Source organism: Melozone crissalis, unplaced genomic scaffold (genome assembly GCF_028551555.1).
Source record: "Melozone crissalis strain CALT ecotype California unplaced genomic scaffold, PUWL_Pcris_2 ptg000061l_1, whole genome shotgun sequence".
NCBI lineage: Eukaryota > Metazoa > Chordata > Aves > Passeriformes > Passerellidae > Melozone > Melozone crissalis.
The window spans coordinates 4,126,860-4,148,894 of NW_026535839.1; the positions used below are offsets into that span (position 1 = coordinate 4,126,860).

Genomic DNA, 22,035 nt, shown 5'->3' on the forward strand with positions numbered 1-22,035 from the left:
TGTGGAACCAGAATCTGAGACCCAAGGTGGGAGGTTTCAACATTTTTTGTACTTTAAAGCCAATCTCCTGCTCTGACAGCAATCTAGGGAACTCCTGGTGTGTAACCAAGCTGCCCAGAGCTCCCTCTGTGTGCAGGAGACCTGAGGGCTGACCCAGAACAAAGGCCCAGCACCAAATCCCTGCCAGTGGTCAATGATAGATGTGATGGAGAAAAAGCAAAAGGAAAAGGAACATGTATTCTCCTGGTATACCTCCCAAGCTTTAGTTGTAGGGAAAAGAGGAATAAAATACATCCTGAGTGTCCTAAACCATAGGACTTCAGACATAATGTTCACCCTTTGGGAATGTGTGGGCGACATTATTGTATATTTGTGGTTTTAAACACAGTTAAACTTATTTACTTCAGAGCACAAAGGAAAACCAAACTGTTTGTGGAGAACAAACCAGGAAACTTGCTTAACTCTCCCCAGCTCTCTGTAACAATGGACCATAAATAGGTCAGACGTTTCTTGGGAACCAGGGAAGATGAGTATTGGAAAATGCCACAAATTATGTTTAAAGAACATTAAAGTGGTGACAGACCAGTAAATGCTGGGAAATTCAAAGATACAACCAGAAGCTGCCTGTATAGCTCGTGCCAGAATGGGGGTGAGGGATTCAAGGCTCATGCTGATGTAGTAAGATGAGCGTGTTAACCTTTACTACTAAAATCCTTGGCTGTTTTTACAAATATTTTTTCCCAAAAATGTTAAAATTTTTTTCTCATCTTGCCAGTTCACCCAGTTAACCAGAACCACTCGAGGATGGGATTTATCTCAGTTATGTTTGGCTGCTTACAGTTGAGCAAATGGTCTAAGCTTGTCATGTTGGTTTAGTGGGGAAGGGTCAGAGCTTCCAGGGATGGCTCATCCCAATGTGAGAGGTGTCTGAAGCACTAGAAATCAATTGCTGCTTGGCACTGCCTTCTGCCTCTGCTGGCTTTTTAGGGCATGGAGAGAATTGGCCTGGACTTTTAAGCTTTGGTCAGCTCAACTGCAAGACAACTCAGTTTAAGTAAAAGCATTCCGTAGAAATTTGGGGTTTTGGTTTTAGTTTTTGTTTTAATTTTTAGGTTTTTTCCCAAATTGGTAGAGTGAGCAATTTAGAAAAAAAGGCAGGTTTCTTTTAAAAAGTAAGTGAGTTTCTAAACCACATGATTCCAAAGCAGAGCCTGCAAACATACTTTTGGAGCTCCCAAACAAGAAGACATCAACCCCTACATGATAATTTCTAAAATGACATGTGGCTTCTGACTTCTGTGGATCTGAATAACTTTTGGAGCATTTGATGCTGGTAGTTTTGGTTTTAACGTTCAACTTGATTTAATATTAATTTTCTTGTTTTAAATATGGAGAGCTCCCTACTGTGTGTGCCATTTCCCTCTGTAGCACAGATGGCTCTCAGACAGATATTACTCTCCTTCTGTGCTCTTTTTTAGTCCCATGCCCTAAACAAAGAACTGGATCAAAGTCTGGGGTTTTTTTGGTAGGGCCTTACTACAATGCTGAAACATTTGGTTCCTAGTAAAAATAACAACAAAATAAGCTTTTTATTTTAAAAAAATCTATTTAAATTTATTCCTTTATCCAGGACATGATTTGACAAAAAGCATAGAGCAGTTGACTGCATGAGGCGCTCACACTTTGCTCATAACCTGTCAAGCCAGGTTATGGTCTTGGTTTTATTTGCCTCTCTAGAGGGGCATTAATGTGCAGAGAAGGATTGTCCATGTGCCAGAGCTGTATCTTGGTTGTTGGACACAAATCCTGTCATCTTTACTCTGGACCTCTTTCTACTATTTTTTCTGAGGGAGCACAATGAGTGAGAAAAGAATGTTTTGGTGATGGGGAAGACAATGCTGTAGCTTCTGAGAGCAGCAGAGATTTGAGTTAATTTTGCTATGAATTAGTGAACTCCTAGATGGCTCTGCTACTCATTTGAGGGACCACATTTTAAATCCAGCCCAGAATCCTGAAAAACCAAAAATAGTCTAAAGCCTGGAAAGTGCAGCCCTGACCCACCTCAACTTTTGTGCCAAGAGCATCAGAATCCCCTGCCCCAGTAAAAAGAAAGTCAAGTTTATTTATTGATTTCTGTGTAAATCCACACCTGAAGAAGCCCTCTCAGAAGTGTGTCAGTCATTGCAGTGAAGGCAGACTGGAAGTGATGGTTAGATGGTTTTCTTTGGTACATAATTTTTGAGTGCTCTCATAATTTTGAAGGAAAGATCCAGCATCCTTTAGAGGCCAAGATTTGCATTTCTACAGGAATCAGTTACACCTCCACAAAATGAACAGAAAATTAAAACAGTAGCACAGGGTGCTCTGCCAGTGCACAGATGTCAGCTGGGGACTGGAGTATTTAAAACCTTGGACTTGTGCTGTGCCATGTTCACATGTGTAACCATGTGTCATTTATGGATCTGATTTGTCATGACCCCAGAATTCATCTGAGCAAAGTGTCCTGCCGCTGTAGGCTGCAGTTATTGCATTATACCAGGGCTGACGCTTGTACTAGGAAGCAAGTGCCTGCCATGTATGAAAACAGGAATAACGCTGTTACAAGAATGCCTGTAAATATTGTGGTCACTGCCTTTTGTGTGGGTTACATCAAGATTGTGTTCAAACACTGACAGGTTAATTACATGTTTCAAAGCTTATTTACTGTGATCTAAGAGGAAAGTGTTATTAAAGAAGTGTTCAGCATCTAACAGTGCTTGTTTTCTCTTTCTTCTCCCTCCCCAATGTTTTCTCTAGCTGATTACTCCACATGCCATCCGTGTACAGACGCCTCCCCGACACATCCCAGGGGTTGTAGAAGTCACATTGTCCTACAAGTCTAAGCAGTTTTGCAAGGGAACGCCTGGAAGATTCATTTACACAGGTATGGATGCTTTAAATGTAAGGGGGAAAATAGGGCAGGCAATATATCACCCTTGCTAGAGCTTCTGCTCTTGTCATTAAAAACTGTGCTGTGTTATTTTGTCTGAGGACATCACTGAGGTACCAGTTGAGGTTGGAGTCAGAGCTGGGGGGCTGTAGGGATGAATCTGAAAGCACACCAGTGTGGGATTTTTGTTTGCTTGTTTGTCCTCACAATAGGACATCTCTTTACCCAGGAGGGGAGAGGAAAGAGGGAAACAGATACTCCAGTACTTACCAAACAAAGAAAGTGTGCAAGCACAAGGAGCCAGACACACAAACCTGCCTTGAGAAGGATCCTGCTAAACATCTCCATCTCATGCTGTCCTGCGGGTGTTGCAAGGGTTCCAAGCCTGTTTGCCAGCCCATCTCACCATAACTCGCGTGTCTCTGGCTTCCAGGGAGCCCAAGTAGTTCTCAGCCCAGTCAGTGCTGCAGACACAGCAACTTGCAGTGTGCTTTGGGGTGGTCTCCCACACTGGACACCACTAAGTTGAGTGATTTGGCCTCAAAAAAACTAACCAAAAACCCCCACTCTGGAACGCTGCAGGTGCTGTCAGTGTCAAACCACTCTCAGTAGTTATAAGAATGGCCTGGGAAGTAAATCAAGTAGCAGCCTAACTTTTAAAAAAGGATGTGTGTTGTCGGTTCCTCTGAGGGTGTGTGCTACAGGAATTAGCAGCTTTGCCCTGGTCTTGATGTGCTTTTAATGCACTTGTTGTTCACATCTACAGAAAGGACTGTGCTGGAGCTGTTTGCCTGAACTGTGCTTCAGCACAACCCAGTACAATTCATTTCCTAATCCTCAGTTGTCCCTGGAACTTTAGGATATATCATAAATACTTGTGACTAAGGCATTCTGAGTTCCACTGGGCTCACACATTGCTCCAGCTCTCAGTGTACACACAGGGACTCAAGGCAGAGGAGAGAATTCTGTGCTCCAGCTGGGCAGGAAACTCTCATTTGAATTTTGTTACTACTAAGCAAGTTGAACAAAGGTGCCTTACAATTCTTTCTTGTCTTTTTCAAATACCCTCTCCCACAGATGAGATTATGTACTGGGTTTCTTTAAACTGACTCTTAAAATTCTCAGATATTGCCCTGCTGGCTGAGCAGCAGGCACTTGTGGAAGCTGTGTGTGTTTATTTGGGAGCATTATGATTTCAGCAATGCATGGGAAATCCATATATAGGACAATAACACCCCATATCAAAAAATTAATTAGAGTTTTGAATGTGTTGTAAGAAAAGGAATCGCAAAGTTCATATTGATGGTGTGAACCATGACAGGAGGGTGCTGCCTAGAGCTTTGAGCTGTTTGAGGTGAATCCTTTCCCTCCTCTCTCTCTTGCAGGAGGTTGTGCTCTCCTGCCTGTTGTCACCCCACTGGGGTGGCTGCCCCTGGGGCTGGTGAAATGGCAGGTGTGGATAGGGAAGGGAAAAAAAAAAGGGCAAACCTGTTCCCCTTAACTTTGCAAAGAAATTTTTGATGACTTTAAAAGTAAAAACGGGATGAGCCCATTTTGGGGTTGCTTTTCAGATGATCATTAATTAGCTTTTCCAGTAAAAAGGAGGGCAGCAGTTTAGCTTGTCTGCCCAGAAGCAGATGGCTGAATGTGGAAATAAAGCGTCCCAGTAGAGAGAGTGTTTCCATGTATGCATTTTCTGGTTGGTGTTTAAAACACAGTATTTTTCATCCAGTAAATGGAAGTTATGAAATACTAAACAATAATGATAAAATCAAGGGTGATCCAGTCCATGGATAATTCTCTCCTGCAGTCACTTACAGAGGTACAATAGATACAGAAAAGGTGTTGTGACTGAAATCCTACCTCACACAATTTGCATTTTCCTTTTAGACCCAGCCTGAAATTAAATGTAGCTTTTTAAAAAGGACTAAATGAAACTAAAATAAAAACAATTAATGCATCCTGACCTTCAGAAGTGCCTTCCAGCCCTTTAAACAAAATGCAGGTTCAGTACATGCCTGCCGATTAGTTTTAGTTAATTGAAAATTATAGGATTGACCCAAGAGGAAAATTTTGTTTGCACTCCAATCACTTTTACAAATTAAGGAAAATTACCACAATTTTGTTTAGCTAAGGTTTCACACTGAGTTCACGAAATTAGCTCAGCCATCCCAACAAAGTCAGCACTTTGTTAGTGAGCACTAGAAAAAAACTAATAGTCTATGGTGTGTACAAACGAAGCATAGAAAAAGCTATGATGCTTTAGAGAACTAGGCCAAGTGGTTTTAATTAGGATTATTGGTTCATTGTAAGTTTTGAAGAACAATCAAACTAGCAGATTAGCTGTTTCTTTTAAAGCTAGAATTTCTTGCCATTCATTTTTCCCATGAGAACTTGTTTTAACTCCCACATAGCACTATTTTTTTCTTTTTTTTTTTTCCTTTTCTTTTTTTTTTTTTTTAACAAGGCCTGCAGGAAATGGACCAATTGGAAGTTGGGATACAGTAACATTCTCCAGCATCACTCCAGCCGATGGGAGTTTTTCACAATGTTCTTCAGTGAACTCAGTGTTCTGGAACATATTACAAAACCACAGAGGCCAAATGTTTTCTCAGAGGAGTTTGGCCTCTGTTTTTGGCCGAAAACATTTCAGCATCACTTGCTGCTTATTTACCCTGCTATTAGGAACAAGAAAAGGGGAGAGCAGAAAAAGCAGGGGGGGGAGAAGCAAAAGAGAGGGTGTGTGACAGGGAGAGAACGAGACCTGGGGTTTGTGGGCGATGCAGGAGTTGATCAAGCGTAGTTTCCTTTCTGGTGAGAATGTCCCTGCTCGTTAATGGTCCCATTTTGTGGTCAGGTCTCATTTAGAAGAAATTATTTTTAATCAGTGTTCAACAAAATATCCCCTCAAGCCACCTGGCTGTAAACTGTTTTTTTCTTACTGTTAAGTACTTAAGTTCTCAGAAGAAAATACCCAGTGACCCATTAATTTTAGCCTTTTTTTCCTCTTTAACTGCAAATAACTTAGTAACATGATCTCTAAGTAGCCCATGTGCCATCTAGGAATCAAGGTCACATATATACAGAAAAATCCTGGCTTTTGTGAGTATTTCTGAAAGAAATAAACCAGTGTCACCCTGTGCTTACAAGAAAACATAAGTTTTTTATTTTCCATCTGCAGAGCGAGCCATTAGCATAGCACTTAGAGAGCAATTATTTCTTAGATTTTAAGCTTTGACATTCCTGAGAGAATGTTATCAGAAACACAGAAATCTGAACACACCTTGAATGTGTGTTCATTTTGGAATAATATTAAAAATCCATATTACAAATAGAAATACTCAGACATGCTGTGGCACTGCTCATCTCTAAGTCTCTTCTGGCACTGGAGAGCACTGAATGAATTCAGCTTTGTGTCACAACTTGGGAGTCAAATGAGTGTCACTACCATTATTTTACAACTGGAGAGACTGAGATAAAGGAGGAGATTAAAGGTACAAATCCATAGGTAGTTTGGCAAGGTCATTCAAGGCATATATGGTCGACTTACATAAGAAATGAGAGGTGGCACAGACAGGCCTTGGAGATTTTGTTTGGGTTTTTTTTAATTTAAAAAAATTGCTGCACCATGGACAACATGAATTTAACAGATGACTTTTGCAGTGGTACTAAGCTGCAAGATTTGAGTGGGGTTGCACAACTCTAAATGAGATGAGAATTTATCTCACTGCATATTGGAAAGGACATATGGAGGGTCCATAAAAATGCATTATGCTGTGTCTTCTACCACCTGCTCAGTTTAAGATTTTGTGCTTTTTTTCCCCCCAAAACAGAGCAAAGGACTTCCTAGGGGCCAGAAGTACAGAGCTATGTCACTGAGGTTGTGTGCAACACGGGTTAATTCAGATTTTTGGCTGAGCAGTACCCCAAACACTGCTCCTCCTTTTGGCAAAAGGCTACATGCTTGGATACAGGTTGGAATTTAGGGACCATTTTAATTTGCATTAGGCAAGAGGAGCAGGCAAGTCCCCCATGGGCCTTTTGGGGTTTGTTGTGAGCTCTGGGGTGGGATGTGTCTCTGGAAGTGCTGCTGATGGGAATGGCTGGATGGAGGATGAGTGTGGGCACACAGGGCTGGGAATAACCCCCGTGCTGAGCTCTGTCCTGCAGGGTAACTGTGGCAAAGGCTGAGCAGGACAGAGTGGACACTGCCAGGAGTGAGCAGTGTTTGTGTTACACTGTTAGGCCACTGTGTGTAGGGAGTTGTGGAAATCCTGGTGCTGTGGAGGTCAGGATATTCACAGAATTTCTGGGAAACTGTGTCCGTCTCTGAAATGTCACAGGGCTTCTCAGGGAGCTTTTCACTCCCCTACCTGCTACAAAGAAGAAATGGTCTCGTGGAAAATTCTTCTGAAAACATTTGAGTCTGTGTACAAAGGGGAAGGGCCTTGCAGATCACAGATTATTTGGGTAGTATTTCCAAAAGTCTCTGTTTTAGGTGACTTAATTTTCAGATTTTTAATTTTAGATGGTTTTATTTACAGAAGCACAGGAGTAGTTGTCTTCTGAGAATCATTGTAATTTTATTTTTTTGAAGTCAAATGCCTTCAAGAGTAAGAGAACAAAAACTACCTGTTACCATGTAAAACTCCAGTCCATGGTCCTGGAAGCAGAGGTTGGAGTCACATATAGAGATCTGGTCAGAATTGGAACCATTTAAAAGCCGATCTTGAGTTCTTTAAATTTCCAACCTGGTAAATTTCAGTGATTTCCTTTGCTAGGAAAATTTTGTCTTTTCAAGAAAGCGCCAATACCTAAGTTCAAAAGGTACATCAATGAAAAGTCAGTTTTCAGAATGGAGGGTTCTGGAGTTTGTAGACTAAAGAAAAGATTAACAAAAAGGAAAAAAAGGAAGGAAAAAGAAGTGGTGATAAGAGACAGACTGGCTGTCAAGAAGTTCCTGTAGCCCCACTGGAGCTTTTCTTGATCCTTGCAGACTGGAGTTTGACCCTTACACCAGCTAACCTTGGCCATAGCTGTGTGGCTGTTAGTTCCTGGGAAATGTTAAAACCCAGTGGCAGTTATTCTTAAAATCAGTAATCCACAACCTCATTAGTTTTACAATGCCTCATTCATGTGTGTTTATTATTAAATCATGAGCACTTAAATAACTGATTAGTATAAATCAGGAGAGAAGGCCACCATCAACAGAACAATAAAAATAAAAGAAAAAATCCAGCATGTCTGATGCTGTCTCAGGTTTTAACCTGATATGTTTATAAAATTCTTCAATCCCAAAGATATGAGGATCATTAAGCTGAAATGAAATATAGAGCACATCACTTCTCCAGAAGAGTGACCAGCTATGAGATCTGGTAGCTAGCAAATGAATACCATTTGTTTTTAACAGCATTTTTTATCTGCCTTTCACTAGTAAATATTAATAGGGGTGGCAGAATAAAAAGTATCAGATGTCTTGAAGTTAAATAGTCAGAAAGTGCTGGAGAAGAACAGAAAAAGAAATCCTTCAGTGCAAAGAAATATAAGAAGTTTAAAGTAAGAGCTGTCTGTTCTGAAGAGCAGGAGAGCCCTGTGCTGCACGTTACCCTGTGCTTTGGATGCTCCATAGAACATCTGTTCCTCATATCAGAGAGGCTCTATGGAGGAGAGATGGTGAATCCTTTCTCTAGAGCACAATCAAGGGAGGATGAATGTACACAAACCTTTGTAAACGTAAACTTTTATCGGGGAATTTAATTAATTCCTCTGGAAACAAGCAAATAAAAAAGAAAAGTTCTAACAACTATTTAAAAAATATCCTAATGCAGATTTTATCTCCCTGTGCCAAGTGTTCCTTCCCAAGTGGAGCCATGGGGACTGCAGAGGTGTTTGCCACAGTCCCTGAAGGACTCATGGCCCCTCTGCTGGGTCCAGGAGCCTGCAGGGAAAAGAAGGGTGGGGCTGGTGCAGTCCCTCCCTCCAAACCCCCCATCAGTGATGTGATCTGGGTGTTACCTGCCCTTCAGGACCAGAGCTGCTCTCAGGAAATCTCTGTTTGAGGTTAAGCTTGAACCTGGCCCTTTGTATGTTCCAGTTCATTAACTGAGTCGGTCACCTGCCCTGCCTGGAAACTGTTAGGGGGGAAAAAAATAATGGCTGCAATTGTTTTGGAACAAGATTTTCTAGATGAAATTATTTCAGTGTTTACTATTTTGGTGGTGGTTTGAGGTGTTAATGTTGTTACCAAAATATTTGTTTTGAAGCTTGTAAGGACATGCCCAGTGGAGTGAAGTGTGGAGAGCTATCAGGGTGAATGTTATCAATATTTGGGTGGTTGGTGTGGTTTGCAAAAAGTCAGGAAGGGAAGATGGGAGAAATCCTAATTGATTGCAGGGAGGGGATGGTGGAGGTAGACTGGAAAATCCCTATTCTATGCTAATCATAACAGAACCCCCATATCTTTGGTCTTAAACACTGGTAGCACCATAACACCCTGGAAAAAACACCCACTGAAAGTGTGCAGGGTACCTGTAGGACAGCTTCAAAATGAAAGCAATTACAGCAACCGTCAGAATAAAGCTGGCTGTGAAGGAAACATATTATTTTGCATATTTTATGTATACACTCTCCAAGAAATATGACCTTTATTTTCTAGTTAGAGGGAAGTGCAATCAGACTCTACGCAGCAAAGGGTAGTGGATCATTAAAAAGAATATTTTCTCTGATATTAGAAGTCTAAATGGGCACCAGTCCTTATTCACAACCTTGGCTGTTTCTGTCTGCCCTGAGTTAATAAGTGATAAGGCCAAAAGAGAAATAAATCACTGAAGTCCCTGTCCAAAGAAAACATATTGACTACAGCCAAGCAAATAACAGCCCATAACCAATGGTCCCATTCATCATTCATGTAATAGGGATATAAAGTATTTTCTACCTATGAAACCATGGAGTAGGAAAAAGCCTGATAAGCCCCCAATCTAAACTATGTGATTTGATTATTAGAGGACATGAACTGTTTGTCACATACCTTTAATCTTTAAGATGTGTTGCCATTTCTAAACTATAAATTTGTGGTAAAGGATTAGAAAGCTATTAACAATAAAGGTATAAAATAGACTTTATAAAGATTCCTGCAATTGTCATGCAACCCTGTAGACCCTTGGAACCTTAGCCCATTGAATATGATATAACATTGTTATCTGACCTTCAGAGCCAATAAACCATTTTTTGCTTTTTAAATTCCAGACTTCATGATAAATTAACCCTCTGGATTCACAAAATAAGCCTTGTAAATTCTTTTCTTTATCCCCACCCCAATACCTTTAAATTTTCATACCTTTGCTTCAAAACTCTTATTCCAGACTGAAATTGTTAATCTTTTTTATTATCCTTTTATCCTCATGTCACTTGATGAGATATTATTCCCTCCTTTTTTTAAAAAAAAAGGAGGCCACTATAACAGGGATCTGAGATGAATTTCTAAAAAGTCTGCATTGTACTTTGTTTCTGCAGAGGGCTTCACTGTCTTTAATGTCTGGGTATCCAGGTTAGACAAAAACCATAGAAATGGGCAGTTTAGAGTGGCAGTAGAGGCTGAACTGATCACCTTAATCTATTTTGATGCTATGCTCTAAGAAGAGGGACAAGGCACTGTCTCTTTGCTGCTCCAGGAAGCAGAATCCTCAACCACTTGTTGCCACTGACAAGATTAATAGACTGGGAATTCTGGCTTCCTCATGGGAATGCATGTACTTTACTCACCCTTCCTGCCCTTCTCGTGGGGTGCAGCATGTTTTGGTGTCTGCTGGAATGGTGGGCGGGATTTGCTGTGGTTGAAGAGTGGCCAAGCTGTGGCCGGGCTCTCAGAGGTGCCCACGCTGGCTCTGGAGAGGGCATCAGGACCTGAATTTAGTGCACAGCTGCCTGAGGAATGTTCTCACACAGCACTGCCTGCCAAGGAGTCTCCTTAAGATGTGCCTAATCCTTTGAGGTGCTCGTTAGTGAGGGCTCATTTTGCTGAGGCATTTTGTTTCACAAGTGCCCAGCTCTGGGATATGCTCATTGTTCCCCTGAGGCAGGACTGGGGCAGCCTCATTCCTTCTGCTTGTACCAGCATCCCTACACAGCCAGCAGTGCTTATCTAGCCTGGTTAGAGCTTCTGACAGCAGTGACTACAGAGAAGATGTGCCTCAGTATAGCCCATGTCTACAGATTCAGGCTTTTTTTGTTAATATATAGATAAAAGGAAAATCTTGTACTTGTAGCCTTTCATCTCAGTGGATGCAAGAGCAATTTATTGCATGGAGTGTGAAGTTCTTTGTACTTTTTTGCTATCTTGCAAGAACTCACACAGACTCTTCTGCTTAGTTATGAAGATATCAAGTGCATAAGTGATGTGGTCTGCCCTGGTGACTGGATAGAAATGTTGGAAACAGTTTAATCACACTGTGACAAAACTCAATCCTGGCAGCTTCTCAGGCTGCCCAAAACTCTGCAGAGCTGCCTCCTGGCACAGGTTACAGTGTCCATCCTGCCTTTATTAGAAGTTGTTTTGAGCACTTTTGTGTGAAACTTTGCAGTGCAGCCAGGCCCTGTGGGCTGCAGAGCTGCTGTGCTGGTGACACCACAGGAGCCAGCTCAGAAAGGAGTTGTACCCACGGTGTTTTAAATTATGTGAGACATGTGGCAGTGGGCCACATTTATTTCATGATAATGGCTGGCTAATGTCTTAGAGAAAGCAGAATTTCCTTGAAGATTCAATCTGCACAAAAGTTTCAGCAATCCCAATGAGCTTCCCCGGGACCTCCTGGCAGGTCACTGTCATTGCCCAGCTGCTGCTGTGGCTGAGGGACAACATTGTGGTGCTAAAACTGCTACCTTTTGTTGTACATTTAAAAAAAAATCTCAAGCTTGATTGTTTAAGGTCTGCATCTAACTTTATAACCTTCACTGAAAGGAGTTTTGCCATTGGATCTTGCCCCTGGTCTGTTGTGAGCAGTTAATTAAGAAGTATAAAACCATCATGCCTTAGTCCTGCCAAGCCAAGCGTGTGCAGACTTTTATTCCACAAGGTAGGAGAGAAGTTATTTGATATATTAGAACACCGACATATTATCATGATGTAAATTAGGCTGGGCTTTTGCACAGCTATTTTGAAGGAACTTCTTCCATTCCACACCAAACTTGGACTGCCAAGGACCAGGGAGTTCATGGCAATTTTTACCTTAGGGAGATGAGTGTGAGCCATCCAGGCAGTATCACAATAGAGTCTGCATTTGGGCAGTTGCTTATGAAGAGCTGCAGTCTTGCACAGTTTGCCCTAAGGTATTTGCATGCCATACCTACTGTTTTTTCATCTCTCAATGTCTTTAACTTCTGTCATCTCCCTTCCCTCCCAAATATGATTTTTCTTCTTTTTCCTGTTGCCATAAATTGTGGTTAACCTCTATGCTTGAAGAGTTGTGGACTTCAACTGCTGTTGGATAGCACCAGGTGCCAGCATTGGTGGTTAAAAAAAGGAAAACCCACACCCAGCAGACAGAGAGTTAATAAAAGCCATCCAAATCACACACAAACAGCAAATCTAAAACAACCCAACCAAAAAAACACAGAGAGAAACATCACACAAGTAGCTAAATATGGCATTTTTTAGGACCCCATGGGACAGAAAACACATATGGCATTTAGATATTGTAAGATATTGTAACAGCCATCTAGTAAAAATACGTTTGTTAAAACAGAAATTGGTGCTAAACTTTCCGTTTTAAATCTGTGAAGATTACAGAACAAAATTGGGATACCTATGAAAAATTGTGAAATTTGATGTCCCTTTTTAGCATTACAGCATCTTCAGGGTGGGTTTTATCCCTTTTCAACATTATGAGACCCTCTTATATCTTATAAACATGTAGTGAACCTCTTGGAGCTCTGGGTCTGATACCCCCTGGGCTGTCAGATGTCATTGAAGATGTGGGGGAATAGTCAGGAAACTTTGTCCTTTACCTGCATATGGGCCCAGAACAACTTCTCAAATAAGAACTTGTTTGGCTGGTGCTGGGTGAGAAGGGTTTCACCCTCAGTGCCCCTTATGCCAAGTGCTGTGTAGGAAAGTAACTATTACCCCAAATATTGCAATTACTGAAATACCTCTACTTATTGTCACCTTTTTCTTTTGTTCTGCTTTTTTTCTCCTATCTTATATCCAATTCCCCACTTTCATTGGGATAGTTTCTGTGGAAGGCTACAACTCATTGAACAAAAATATGTCGTTTGTGTGCTCAGGCAGTTCCAGCAGCAAGCTTATATTTGTAAAACTGAAAGGCAAGATTTTGCTGCCAGAAGTGACCATGAATTCACATTGAAAGGTTACTTCTGCTGGGGAAATATTTTTTCCAAATGTAGATCTCTGACTATTTTCACCACTCCAAAAAGAATTCTCCCTGAAGTTCACAGGCATGTTGTGCACAGCTAATAGAAATACAGTGGCATTGCTGTTCCAAAAAAACAGGTCTTCAAGTGACCGTCATACTGAAAACAATAATATTTTTTTCTACAGGTTTTTAATTTTGAGGTGCTTTTTTGTTCTCTTAAATCCTGCATTAAACTGTGCATGTCAGCTGTTTAAAAGGATGAGACTGAGTCATGCCTTACCTATTTGCCTGGGATTTTCCCTGGGTGTTGTTGATAGAGGAGCTCCCAGCACAGGCCTGGCTGGCCAGGAACAGGAACAAGAACCTGCACCAGGTATCTTTTGTTCTAGGATGAAGAATTTAGTTCAGATTTCCCAAAGGTAAGGCCAAGCCTGCACCTCCTTTCCTCACCAAAACTGCTCATCCTCATTGCTTGCAAGTTCTGTTAAAAAGAGAAATGAACCCTCTTTAAATTGGGGCCTAAGGGAAAGGATGGAAATGACCCCCTCCCCTCTCCAATTTCCCCCATTAGACTTTTTTTTCACAGATGTTCATGCTGATTAGAGCTGGGAAATAAGGGTATTTCTGTGGACCATGAATATTCATTTGTGTTTTGGCAATGAACTTCCTTCAGTTTCCCTGTAGTGTTTTGCTCCCTGTGAATGTTTGAAAGTGAGTGTGCTGAAACAATCCCTTCTGAGAAAAACTCAGAGTGTGCTATAGAAAGTGAATTTTCCATAGTGTTTGCCTGGACAAAACTCACTGTTGGTTGTTAAGAAATTTTACTGAAAAGCAGCAAAGACACAGGTGAGGTGATGCCTTTGCTGAACATATAAATGCAGAATTTAAGTTTAAAAATTGTAATAATCCGCTCTGTAATTATCCATAAATAAGGGTAAGGCTAGTCAGAAAAACTGTTTGAGAAATTCTTTAATTAAACAGAATAATTGAAGAAAAATATCTCTTTGGATAGTTACTGACTGGGAATAATTAGTTGTAAATTATTTGCTCCACTGTAGTACTGATGCCCAGTCCAAAGCTGGACTTGCTTCTTGAGGGGTCTGTGATGCCTAATGGATCTGAGCAGAAATCTGTACAATTTATAGCAGAAAATCCCAGGGATTTTTTTTATTTTTCCTTTTAAAAATTTTAAAGTGTTATAAAACATTAAATGGAGATTATTGTACCTCCTACTGCTCAATCTTGTAATCCTGCAGTAAATGTGAGGATAGAAATTGCAGCTGAAGTGTAGGGAAGAGCCAGAATCCTGCTCTGCAGTCCATGAGCAGCCAGGCCAGGCAGACTGCATGCAGGAATTTGGCAGAATTCCTCCAGCTCCAGTGGGAATCTGCATTTTCCTTTCAAATTGTACCATTTTGGTCGTTGGGATCACCCAAAATTATTTTTTGTGTAGCAACTTAATACTTACCCAGCGTGATCTGTGGAATAATGTACACAATTTCACAATAACTATGTAATTAACTCACTTTGCTACTCCCCTCTCCAGGGAAACTCATGCTTCTATTAATGCTATTAGGAAGGTCCTATGCACAGAACAAAGAAAGTGGTGCAGCAGATGAGCTAACATGATTTGATTTGCAGATGCTTTAAACACTTAGCAGGAGACAGCTACGGAAGCTAATTAAATCACTCTAAGGTGCACAGGATTATCTGCTTTGTAAGAAACAATTTCAGTGAATTATGGTCACCCTTTAGCTGAGGGGAAGTAAAAAGCATATTTGTTTGGAATTAAATTTCCCACGCAAAGTGCCCATCAGGCCTCTCCTTCCCTGGATTTCTAAAAGAGCCTTCTTTTGGAGCCAGTATTTTCTAGGAACCTGGATTTTCATTTTGTGAGCGTGGTGCTGCTTCCAACTTTCTTACATAAAAATTTTCCTACTTAGCTATTGATTAGGATCTGCCTTTAAGCAGTGTCTGGAGTAAAAAATCGTGTTGGTACATTCACTACCTCTCAGATACTGCATCTTATTTAGTGTACCGGAATTCCCAGTTTAAAGTAATCACAAAATTTATGGAGAAACGGATAAAAAAGGTTGTAAAATATCGATTTGGGGAAAATAATAACACAACTCATCTATAATAAGAAGAAAAATGAAGCAATAATTCAGGTGTATTGAACGGGTTGCTGCTGGAAGTATTGATCTGGTGCTTTAGTGTGCAACATCGCACCTAACACTGCAATGAAAGAACAGCACTGCATTCCCCTGCTCATTATTTCCCAGACACTATTGCCTTGTTACACAGGTCCCACAGAGCCTGGAGTGCCAGCAGGGAAAGAGAGGAACCCCCCAAATAACCACAAACCTTAATATCTTAATGTTACAACAGCACGCAGACATTGTGCTCCCGTGCTCCTCTTGAGGCAACCTTGGAGTTTGGCTTTGCTTGTTTTCCTCTTTGCTGTACTACCCATGGTCTGTATAAATGGTGCCTTTCTGCTGCCTCTTGATAGCACAAAATCAGCAGTGGTGTCATTGAGGAAACACACTTCCCTTAAATATTGACTTTCAGGATCCTCGTGTAAAAATTCCCAATCTCATTGCAGCGTTTCCTTACTGTGGCAATAAGCAAAAGTTGAAAATAGGACAGCAAAGGTCAGTGGAATTTTAAAATAAGCACCCCGACATTTCCACAGCATTAAGCTCCATCATGCAACATTGCATTTCTGTTTATCTGCTGACATCTGCAAAGGTACCACACTTGATTGTTTGGCATAAATAATTTAGCAGCGAGAATTTTATAATGAGCACAGATAAGATTTACCTATAAAATGAAAAAAAGAAAATAATTGAGGAGAAATTGTGTGAGTTAAAAAACCCCAGTGAAGTCCTGTAAGAGGGCAACATTTTAGCACTTGTGGAGGCAAAGGTGCATCCTGCTCTGTGAGGAAGCTGCTCTATATATGCTGCAAATTTACTGCATCCCATGATCATTATCTAGAAATAGGAGCCAGACCAGATGATCAAGTTCTGAACAGATCAGGCCTCCTGCAAATTTCAGCTAACATTGATCTGCAGGATTTGCTCTGGATCCTCAGCATTGTTGGGTTTGTCCTTTCCCCCCCTTTAATCCATACAGCAAGGGGGGCAGAGTGAGGCAGGCACTTCTGCTCAAGGAACGGGGGGAAGAGAGGAAAAATGAGAGGAAGAAAATAATCTATGGCTGATGCAGAGGCCAAAGGAAATTGCTTTCTGTGAACTGCAGGGCCCTGCAGTGGGAGTTGAGCCACTGATGGCCGTGGTGCCTCTCCCAGAGCTCTCCCTCCATCCCTGTTTGCCCTGGCCTGAGGATGAGCTGCGGCTGCAGTCCTAACAGGTTCCAGACCCTTTCATTTGCATGTGGTGAGCAGAAAACGTGCAATTGTTTTTGTAACCTAAATAACATCCTAGTTTAGAAGCCCCGGGGGAAAAATCCTTGTCAGGCTGAGCTGGCATGATGATAAATGGGTGAGGTTTGTGTTCTGGCTCTGTGGGGACACCTGGGGTGAACAAAACCCTCTTCTCTGGCACCCTGGGCATCTCCACTCAGGAAGGGACAATTGCAATGGGAACGTGCTGCTGTTGCCTCTGAAGGAGGTAGGACCAGGCATTTCCATTCACTGGAAGAATTCTTTTCTTGTGAGTTGAGGTGTTTGGGCTGTAACATCTTTTAAGGTGCTGGCAATGCCTGTGGGGTTTTTCTGCCTTTGGTGATTCCAGTCACAGGACACGTAGTAATTACATATCCTCTGAACAGAGAGAGACATAATTGTCCCAGGAAAATCCTGGGAAACTGTGTAGAAGCTGTAAGATACTTAGAAGAAAAGAATTCAAGCAATTGTTATCTCCCTTTCTGTAACCATTGTTTATAGATATAGTTCTCCAGAGTATACTATTCATAATTCACCAGTAGTGTGAGAGAAAATTCCTAAAAGCCAATCAAATGTTAAGACCACCATTGTTTCTGTAAAAACTGTAGATTTCTAATAACAAAGTGTCTTTTCATGCCTTCTGATGATAGAGTCTCTGTATCACCTTTAGCTGTCCCTGATACCCCTTCAGTGATAAGGACAGACAGAAAATGTGTGTTAAATCTAACTCAGGAAACAACCATGGCATGGGGTGTCAGCAGAGCAGCTCATCAGTATATATGTGTGTTTTTAGAAAACAGTTTGAGGTTTACAGTTATTGCCCAATCGCATTTTTTTTTACAGAAAAAAAGAGAAATTCCTGGGGATTTGTGTAATAAAGTCTAAAGCTGCATGAAATTCATCACAGATATTTTCTCAAATTTCTGCAGTAATTCCCTAATAACTTTTGTCCCTTTAGATTTTGCAAATTTGATAATTTGAATTTTTATGGAAGATGGGTTTTTTCCCTCTGAAGTGCTAGTTATAGTGCCAGATTTTTTTTCTTAGGGAAATTTATTTTTTTCACATACACTTTGATAATGAAAATTTCCTTTTGCACTGAAACTCATTAAAAATGTGTCACTTTTGTTTATTTCCTACTTCTTTTTCTCTATAAGCTCTGAGTATTTTTAAACATTTTAAAGAAAACTGATACAGGTGTTATATTTACATACATTTCGACATAATTTTTGCTGTATTTTTTGTTTAAAAAGATGTAAATCAATTGATATGCTTTAGGATTCAAGAGTATCCTTACATAGAAGCAGCCAAACAACTGGGAAGTCAAGGAAGCTCTTTAGGTTACTTAAGTACTTGATTAAATTAGGAATCTAATTGTCAACCACTGCACATTTTCATGGGATTATTCTAAGATTCACAATACCTATAGACTTTACAGTTTTGACTGCCTGACTAAAGGCATTTAGGGGATTTCCCATCTTGTATTTTAATCTCCACCCCCCATTTCTGGGCTGTGCTGACCAATAGGTTTGGTTTGCCTTGGGTCACCTCCCTGTTCATCCTGAGTGAAGCCCCCTCATTTCTCTGCTGGCAGCACTGACAGGATCTTCTCTCAACATTTGCTTGGTGCTGCCCTTACCTCCCCCAGGGCATCTTCCACCTCAAAAACTGCTCCTGGACCATTGCTGCCGAAGGGAATCTGGTCACCTTTAGTATGATTCAAGATCCTAATCAGTGTTCTGTAGTTGTAGGTGCAGGTACTGTGGGTAAAGCCGCACACTGGTTTCAGCCCCGTGTGCTTCTTGGGCAAAATCAATATTATCTCTGTCTCCTCTTGGCTTTCATTTCTGCTCTTGTTTTGGTAGTTCCACCAAAGTATTTATCCAGTATTTATCCTTTTTAACATGGCCTGAGCAGGGCTGCTTTGCACAGCATTTGGGCAGTTTTGGTATTGCTGGTAGAGGATTTAATGTACACAGAGTTTGCTTGTTAGAGGTTTTCCTGTAACACGTGTCTGCTGCCTGAGTTCTTCTAAGCTCTACTCTGGTAAAACAGAGGAGAGGAAGGCTAAAGCAGGTATTTTTGTGTTAAATTGCTCAGAGCTTATTTAGGTAAAGAATCACTCCTTGCTTTTCTTACTATGCTGTACAGCTGCTTTTTTTTTGCAGTCATCTTTATTGCATTTTGAACTTTGTTATTCTGATGATGCTGAAAGACAAAGACACAAACTCCTCTCCCTAATTCACTCCAAAGAATGTACCATCTCTTTCTATGTTCTTGTTAAAACCCAATTGTGTGCAATTTGTAGGAAATTGAAACCACATTTTTCACTTAACTTTCCAAAATTAAAATTTATGAGGAAAAAGAAGCAATAAAGCAGTTACAATCTGGTCATCTATTATTATCTCTGTGGTTGGAGTAGTTCCACATTTGAAGAAAGTGACACCAAAAGTTTATCAAGCTTGTATGTATCAGTAATTTCACTTCTCTTATTATTTCAAACCACAAGAACTGCTGAAGTTAGTGTTATGCACTTGGAAATTATCTTGGTGAAAAAGGACTTGGGTGATCTATAAAAACAAAGCTTTTCTTCTAACTGAGAAACACAGAGCAATATTCATTTTCCTTACTCATTCATTTCAGAATATTGATGTTAAAATAAATTTAACAAATTGTGCTCCTTAAGCTGATTTAACAGAACACGTTGTGAAAAAGCTGAATTTTCCTCTAGATCTATTTCTATGTATGTGTTTCCCATTATTCTTCAGCTTTTGCTTTTGCATTTCCCCTCTACTCTGAGAACAATGGGAATGACAGTCCAACACCAGGAATCTCGACTGCTCCAGCTCTAGAATGTTAGTGGCACTTGCTTTAGTTTTCTCATTTTGCCTTTTTTGTCTCTGAATTAAAATCAAGCCAAATGATGGATGCCCATTACAATCAATTGTTTCAGACAAGCCACCAAAAGTATTGTAGGATTCATTTACATTTAATCAAATTACACTTTATTTGCAATTCAGGGAAATGAGAACTGTGCAGTAAATCAAATATTTCCTCTCCAAGGGCCCCATTCAGCAGAAAATATCCGCAATCTTCCAAGCTGGTGCCTCAATGTATGTAGCAAATCTTCCAGTGGGAGGAGAGCTTGTGCCAACAAACCTATTGCAGCCTCTGCAACATTTTTAGGGTTGTGGACATCAAAATATTTTCCAGTACAAATGCAGATCTTTGGACAATGAATTGTGCAGTGGCTTTAACCAGCCTACCACAGACTTGCACCTCTCTTGGCTCCCTTTCATGGGCCACCAAGAAACAGTTGCAGGACTTCTGGGGTCCAGGAGTTTTGCACACCACAGGTTGGAAAATACTGCTTTTCCTCTGTGAAATGTTATGAAATGGGAAGTTAATGGCAGTCACTGAATATCATTTTTTGGGGGTGATCTTACATGTCTCCAAAAGCTTTCAGGATGACTAGGAATAAATTAAGAATACAAATACACTTAAAAAAAAAACTTCAAATAGAATAAATTCTACTTGAAAGCATTAGTACAAGGATGGGCAGATACTAATTTTTGCTCATTAGTGCCTTTTGAAGTTGAAAAGTCCTATGTGCTTGGAATGGGAGGTTATCACTGACTGACAGCTCCTTTCCTCTGCAGGTTACTACTGAAAAACTGTGCCCAACAGGCAACTCTTCTACCCTTGACGAGCATGGCACAGAGAAAGAAATTTTGAATTTTGTCCTTTGTGCTTATTTACAGATTTAGTTCACTAAAATTTGACTGATTGAAGGATCTCAATCCTGATGCCTCAGACAGTTCAAACTGCAGGTCCAAGCACTGGAGAGCAGCAGCTTTTCTTGCAGTGGCAGAAAAGCCTCTTTTGAGTCTCAAGCTTCCTTTTTGACCCTGTTACTTAAAGTCAGAATTTTAATTGCATTTAGAGACCTGAAAGTTCATTTAGGTGCCTGCTGGGATTTTTAAATAGGCATAGGTACCTAAATTTTATGGCTTTGTGGCTGTTTGTTCCCCAGCTCTGAAACTGAGAAATAATTCAGGGCTGCTATAAATTACAGGGAATGTATGATGTCAAATAATGTGGAAAGAGCTCTTATACTGAGGGGGAAATAAAACACTGAATAGGTTCACAAAAAAGAGGGTGACTTAATTCTTGCTGGTGGAAATACATCTTCTTTGCTGGGGAAATATCCTGAAACTTAAGGTCTGCACAGCCATAATCTGATTAAAATACAGAGCTGAAAAATATCCTGACCAAATCATGTAATGTGCTCTTTAATCCAGTGAGATTTGAAAGCCTAAGAAATAATAAATAATGATTTGCATGCTTAGTAGTTGAATGTCATAAAAGTCAACTCTGAGTACTTTTTAGAGAGTACTTGAAACTAAATTCTGCCATCTGACACTTGCACCAGAGTTCAGTGGGTCAGTTTAGCTGATGGTGAATGCTGCCTATAGAATATTATGGGATTTCATATTATAAGAACCTTTAAACCAGAGTTGCATTCGTCCCACCTCTCCCTTTCTAATTATTTAATTTCAGAGTATTTGAATGTTAAGAAAAAGTATTTTTTCTAGTTTTGTTCTATGTGCCCAGGAGTTGATGTATTTAGTTTCCTTTTATTTGTGTTTCAGTACTTCACTTTTTACTTTATATTTGTGATAAAGTACTGAAATAGTAGTTTTTGAAGGGAACTGTGTTATGTTGCTGGTGTGGGGGGAATTGCAGAAGGAAAGGGAACAAAAGGAAATGACAGGTAGAGCAGGTGAATCCCATGGGAGTTTTTTCCTTTTCTTTTGCTCTTTCACTTTTATTTTGTGCAACAAGAAAAGTTTGGAAGAAAAAGGTGACATTGCATTTCCCTTTGCTTTTTAGAGAAAGCATCAGCCAGTTTGCATGTCCTAGCATTAACTATCATTGCTGTGTCTCCCCCAGCTTCAGCGTGGGGGAGTGAGGATCCATCTGCTCCAGCAGGATGCGCAGAACCTTATCAATGCCCATTTGTTGCTCAATCAGCTAAAATGTAGGTTTATTTTCAATAACTGTTTTACCACTGAGTATCATGATCAGGGAAGAGACCACACAGAATGTGGAAATCAAGTGAGAAACAGTGAGAAAACCTCACTGGTGGGACTCTCCTCTCTTGAGAGACCTCTAAGGTGTGGTCACCCCCCCTGGCTGTGCCCAGGCTCTGCAGGGATGGACTCAGCTGCCCTTGGGCACACATGGGCTGTGCAGCAGCAACACAGGGCCTTCAGTGCAAAACCAAAGTGATTTTCTCTGAAACCCAAGATATTGGACATTTCTGC

General features: G+C 40.6%; 1 protein-coding gene across 2 annotated transcripts in view; it reads left to right on the plus strand.

Annotated features, from left to right (window-relative positions):
* The window catches only part of EBF1 (EBF transcription factor 1), a 261,576-nt gene that overhangs the window by 201,444 nt on the left and 38,097 nt on the right, over positions 1-22,035 (plus strand). For both annotated transcript variants that reach the window (XM_054287810.1, XM_054287811.1), the window contains exon 10: positions 2,797-2,923. In XM_054287810.1, coding sequence (XP_054143785.1) covers positions 2,797-2,923 — 127 coding nt within the window. The remainder of the gene's footprint in view (positions 1-2,796; positions 2,924-22,035) is intronic.